This window comes from Lepidothrix coronata, unplaced genomic scaffold, assembly GCF_001604755.1.
Source record: "Lepidothrix coronata isolate B3197 unplaced genomic scaffold, Lepidothrix_coronata-1.0 Scaffold192, whole genome shotgun sequence".
NCBI classification, from domain to species: domain Eukaryota; kingdom Metazoa; phylum Chordata; class Aves; order Passeriformes; family Pipridae; genus Lepidothrix; species Lepidothrix coronata.
Genome location: NW_016690372.1, coordinates 784,041 through 790,040, shown reverse-complemented (window position 1 = coordinate 790,040; position 6,000 = coordinate 784,041). Strand labels below are relative to the sequence as shown.

Sequence of the window (6,000 nt, the reverse complement as noted above, 5' to 3'; positions counted from 1 at the left end):
TCATAAGCCACATGTCTGCAGTCACCAACCCGTCATGCCCAAGCCCACCTGCAGTCAGGTACCTCTTCTGCATTACATCCTTTCCCTCTCCCACAAAGCCAGCAAGAAAATCAGTTCCTCAGGGACTCACACACACACTCGCACTCTGTCCCCTGCTTCCCTTCCCAAGCAAATGGACTCACTTCAAGGTGGGGTCTTACACCTGTGCAAGCTGAGAAACTGCATGGAAACTGGGAGAGTGAATGGCCTTCTTGCGGCTTGCACCAGGCATAGTCTGGTGCCTGAGTAACAACCCTCAGCTTAGCAAGATTTCTGGCAGTAGAGGGAAATTCCCATCCTGTCCTTCAGGTCCCCTTTCACCAAGACAGTCACTGAGAAAGCTGAAATGATGTAAGCAGTCACCTCCATCCACCCTTCCTGGCTAAAGGAATTCTCACAAGCAGCAGAGGCATCTCCCAGGATCCTAAATATGTCTCACATAAAGCAGGCCTCTGGGTGAGACTTTCTGGTAGCTGTCCCATAACTGCAGAATCAGTCATCAGACCTGTCACTTGCACCACTGAGCAAATGGCAGGTTTTTGTCTGAGGCAGAAGCAGTTGAAACATCACAGGCAGTGATGAGGTGAATGCTCAGTGTGCGGCATGGGGTGGTGACGTCTCACATGTGCTGCAGCTCATTCCCACAGGCAGGGAGGAGTCAGACTCAGCATGGATATGGGTGGCAAGGTGTGGTGTGTCCTTCCCAGTAGAATAATGCCTGCTCTTCCATCCCATCCCAACACACATATAACGCAGCACCAGAGGACATGGAACAAACCTCTTGGATAGAGGAAAGACCAAGCGGTCCTTTCATTTGGCTAGCAAGGAATTGCCAGCACTGCCTGGCATCATTCATTCAGTGGAGAAATAGAAACAGGACTGAGGTTAGAGGCCCAAACATAACTCTGAGTGCACAGCCAGGCATCCCTCCCCCAAAGGTCATATTTATTTTGTTGCGTGGCAGTATTGTACAGTACACATACATTACCAGCAGTTTCAGAGCCCTGGTTTGTCATTCTAACTGCCTTCCCTGAATTTCAGAAAAGAGGCAAGATCACTGTCCCCTTCCTCCACTTTACCTGCAAGGAAACAGGCCAGGAAAAGTCCAAAAACATAAATGCACTTGCTGACAGGACTGGAGATGGACCTCAGAAAGTCGAAGTCCTAGTCCACCACTCTCATCATTTGTGTCCCCTTTCCCTGGTGCTGGGAGAGGAAGCCCTAGTGACAGCTTTCCACAGGGTCTCACTCCTCTGAGAGGAAGTGAACACACCTGAACAGAAATCAGACTAAGGAGATTGCTCACACTAATATACACCCTATTGCATTTTAAAGGGACTTACCACCTCCCTCTAAGAATCTGACAAATGCTTTGGGGCATTCTAGGTAGGGTCGGGATTCTCTTAAGTTCTGTAAAATTGTTTAAGAAAGAGCCAAGGAGAGGTATTTGCTTCCAGTGCAGTCCACTGGAATCTGAGTGGAACTTACCCTGCTCAGATGGGGAAACAAAGTATCCTGTCCTTCCTGGCACAAGGTATCACATGATACCACCTTTTCCTAAACCATGAAACAGTTGAGCTCTGGTACCACCTCAACCTCTCAGCGCCACAGAGGAAGCTAATGCTGTAGGATGCAAGGACAGTGCAGTGTGTAATGTGGAGTAAGACCCAAAAATAGAAAGTCAGAAAGGCAAATGTGCCATGGAGAGCAGAAGGCAGGGAGGGAGCACCCAAGCCTCTCCCACCAGTTCATGTCAGTATGTGGAATGGTGCATTCGTCTCAGGAGAGCAATGACCCAGTTCCCCAGCTGGGACCCCTTCAGCCACAGGAAGAGTTCATACAAGTTGATCTGCCACAGGCTCAGGGCTTCTGTGAGTGAGATCTGGGCCCTCCTGTAAAGCGAGAGACTCTTGCTCCTCTGGTACCTAGAAAGAGAAAAACGTCTGCATTAGATCCAGCAGGATACAGCCAGGGGGGAAGGAGGTCTGTTCTACATCTTCAGTAAATCTCACCTTCCTCAGGGGAGGGTAACATCCTACATCTGGAGAATCCCCAAGAAGCACGGATTTTCTCCAAATAGTGCTTCTGAGGAGCTGGGGACTGCCTTCTAGAATGAATCTGGCAGAAGAGACAGCCTACTCCCTTGTGAAGCCAGTTCTCTTACTGGCAGTCCTGGGTCATGGCATCCTCTGCTTCTATGCCCAGCTTCACTTCAGCTAAGAGGGACAGTTGCACACTCCTATAGCTTTTCCCAGTAGCACACTTGTAAGAGTCCAGAAATCCTAACACACTGATTTCAGGAAAAGTATTTCTTCACCCTTCTTTAGAAGCAGAGGCTAATTGGGCTTCATAGGTCCCTCATCAGCCAGAGAAATAACTGTAATTTCATCTGCAAGAAGGAAGAATCTGAGGTAGAAGTGCATTGACTCATAAGACTCACAGATGGAAATCACTTGTATGACTCCTGTTTGTGGCTTTTAAAAATCAGCCTGATCTTCACAGTCAGCCCTAGCCCCTCAATCAGGCTGTAATGGGCAGGAAGCCCCTTCACCTCCTCTAGAGGGCCAAATCCCAAACCCTTACCTTAAGGCCTCCAAATGTATCCCTGTCCTCAGCCCCAGGGTGACAGATTTGTCCTCTGGAGAGGCTGATGGACATGAGAACACCACAGACAGAGGCTGAGACGTGTAACTTAGCAAGGGTAGGACCATAGCAGATGGGATAATGAGAGGGAGAGATCCACAGCGAAGAGTAAGAAGTCAACAGGTCAAGTCAGAGCCTTATCATGCCCCCTGAGTGGCAGGCATAAGCTTTAATGGTTTTGCCCAATCCTCTGTTCATAGGCCCAGGAGCCGCAGGTAATCTCAGGCTGCACCTTCAGTTTCTGCCTGAGCTACACTGAAAGAGTAATGGTCCCCAGTTCATGCCCTGCTGTGAAGCCCCATGACCCGGACCTCAACTCACATACTGACCCCTTGGCTTGACCTCAGTCTTCAGTCTTGTCACCTGCTTGACAACCACTGGACCAGATCTACAGACTTTCTCATTTGTTCTTAGACCTGCCCCGTCACCATGATGCTGCCTTATGATACAGACTTTTGATTGGACCTGACTACCATCTCAAGGGTCTGTCTTGCTTGCCTTGGTCAACTGCCAGGGACTGGGCCCTGACTGGCCTGCTGGACCTGGGATCCCCCTCAGCTCCTGGACCACAGGTTCAGTCACCTCCCGCTGCTCCCTGTCTGACCTCTGGTGCCTGGAGAAGAGACTCACGTGGAAACGGCTCTGATGCAGCAGCGAGACATGTTGAGGAAGGAGCTGGCACTGGCCCGTGTGTGCAGGGCTGACTCAATCCCCCTTAACAAGTCATTGGTCTTCAGCAGCAGCAGCATCTGGCGAGGGACATTGTTGAGGAGCTGGGTGATCTGGGGTAAGTAAGCAGCAGCATTGGATCGGATCTCCATGTCCTGCGGACAGCCAGGTCATGTCAGGGAGAAAGGAGAGAGAAGTTGAGAGTGCATGAGAAATCCAGGACCAGATGCAGCTGAGATTTGGCAGGAAGAAACAGTGTTTTTACAGACCACGACTAGGTCAGAAGCTAAAGAGCTCTGTCCTCTTCTGCAGACACTGGGTTGTCTCAAGCACTCAGAGCAGTCACAGACCACTCTTACCATGTCCCACCTGCCCCTCAGTGAAATAAAGTCCTATGCCCTCACTGGAAGGATTTATAGGCTCTCACTGCTATCTCAGTTCTTGGCTCCAAGCAGCCTACAGCAACTGTATCTCAGTACCACCCTTGGAGACTTCTGACTGAGTCTCACCTCACCAGCCTCAAAATGGGCAGAGCTGCAGGCAGCGCAGGACTGCTCAGGAAGGTGGGAGCATGCTGCAAAGACAACCAGGCCACTCCTTTTTGCTGTCCCATGAAACTGAGGGCCTCTATGCTATACAGATTAAGGTGTTTCCAAGGCCTAGTTTAGTCCTCTGCCCTCAACACAACTCAGCAGCTCTGAGAAAGCATTATGCAGTTAAGCATCATGATAACCCAAAAGATCAAAAACTGTCATCTCTCAGATCTAGATCTATATCCTACCTGACAGCAGCCAGCAGCAGATGTTTAAGGAAAGTGTGTAAGTCCAAGGCAGGCAAAGGGTGATCCTTCATGTTCCCTGCTTCTCCAGATTCCAACAATCATATTGCCCACTGTAAGAACCCAGTGATAACTTACAGGCTACAGCCTAAGCCACTTAAGATGAGCTCCCCTCCAAACATGAGCCACCACAGCATGCAACACAGCCAGCCCCACCTCTTCTGCCTGTTTTTAGATCTGAGAGTTCCCTCACCATCCCAATAAATGTAGCACACTGTGGTGGGGAGTTGATCCCATATGCATACCATGTCCCTACCTCTTCCTACAGAGGCCATGACACGAATCAGCAAATCCAAATAGAAGTCTCTGGAACATCTGAAATCTCCAAAATCCAGCAGGACACATGCAGAGAGCAGTAAATAACTTCTTGCACGAGGGAGACTCCTTTGTGGGAAACAACAGCTCTAAAACCTTCTCTCCTCTGGAATAAGGGATGGCCTATATTTCATTATGTGAGATCTCACACTCGCTCTTTGTGAACTTCAAACTTATTAGAAAGGAACAGACTTGCACAAACTGAGTGTGCAAGTAGTGATGGTCAGAGACATACACATCTCACACACTACCATGGTTGCTTTGCTGCTGACAAACAAATCTTTGTGTCCTTCTGCCTCTGTCACTGACCAAAAATACAAAGCTTCAGGAAGAAGATGCTTAGCTTTCCTAAATGTTAAATGTTTTTTTTCCATTATTTGTTGGCAGAAAACTCCTCCCTGATTCTCTCTTATCCCATATCCCAGCCAGCATCACTGCAGAGCCTACTTTATTTTCCACACATTATGTTTTCTTTTCTATTTCTTTTCTTTTTATTTTTAGCTCCAGCTGCTTGTCCACATCACAAAACAACCACATGATCTGTCATCAGAGCTGTCATTTTCTGTCAAGGGCAAACCCTGTGCGCAGAGCAAGAAATGAGCTATGCCACAGGACCTGAGAAAAGCCCCTTGGCTGCAGTTGCTGAGGCTGCTTCAGGATAGAGCAAAACGCATCTTAAAATCAGATGAGATGAGGCCAGCAGCTACCCTGAGCGATCAGCTGCCTGGCCTTGGCTTACTGCAGGAACAACTACACTTATGGCAATTCTCATACATTTGCCCAGCCTGCATCTAAAACTCTCCAGCAGCATGGCTCAAAGCTTTCCCAGAACATCTGCACTAGCATTTCAATGGCTTTGCCATTAGATCTGGCTTTTCTCATGTTCAGTTGAATTTAAACCCATGATTTCTTGTCCTCTTTGCAGCACTCTTAAAGAGATTCTCATATCACTTCTACAATTCTCCTCAATCTGCCTTTTCTTTTTTCTGCCCTAACTTGCTCAGACTTACCTCCTGGGTTGCATCTGCTTGACCACTAGTCCTTGTAGGTTCCTACTGAACTTGCCCCAGTTTCATCAAACCTTTCTCAAGATGCAGTGCCCCAGACTGGGTACAGCACTACAGATAAGATTTTGTTTCAGAAGGGTTGCTTCCTTGTCTCACAGGCCACTGTCATGTCGCTACATCTTCAAGCACACTCTGTGGACTTCTATGCTGATGGTACCTGCCTACACAGCACTCAGCTCCTGCTGCTGATAAAATCTTTCAAATTCACCTCTAAAGTAAGGGCAAGCAGCAACTCATTTCCTAATGCTACAGCAAATCTCCTCAGCTCCCCATTATCTGCTGCAGGATTATCTAGTTTCAGCATTAATTGTGTCATGTAAGCAAAGACGACAGAGCTGGTTCCATACACGCAATTCAACTCAATGACAAAGTTCATTAGCACACACAAGGCACCATGCACCTGCTGCTACACCTCTGGCATAATCTTCA

At 48.3% G+C, this 6,000-nt stretch overlaps 1 protein-coding gene across 6 annotated transcripts in view; it reads right to left on the bottom strand.

The window, feature by feature from the left end:
* Window positions 1-945: 945 nt before the first annotated feature.
* ADCK1 (aarF domain containing kinase 1) overlaps window positions 946-6,000 on the bottom strand; it is a 79,928-nt gene continuing 74,873 nt past the window's right edge. For 5 of the 6 annotated variants that reach the window (XM_017831531.1, XM_017831528.1, XM_017831534.1 and 2 more), the window contains 2 exons: window positions 3,313-3,506; window positions 946-1,964 (listed from right to left, as the gene is read on the bottom strand). In XM_017831531.1, coding sequence (XP_017687020.1) covers window positions 1,793-1,964; window positions 3,313-3,506 — 366 coding nt within the window. In that variant the 3' untranslated portion in view covers window positions 946-1,792. The remainder of the gene's footprint in view (window positions 1,965-3,312; window positions 3,507-6,000) is intronic. The other variant, XM_017831533.1, reaches the window with a different exon arrangement.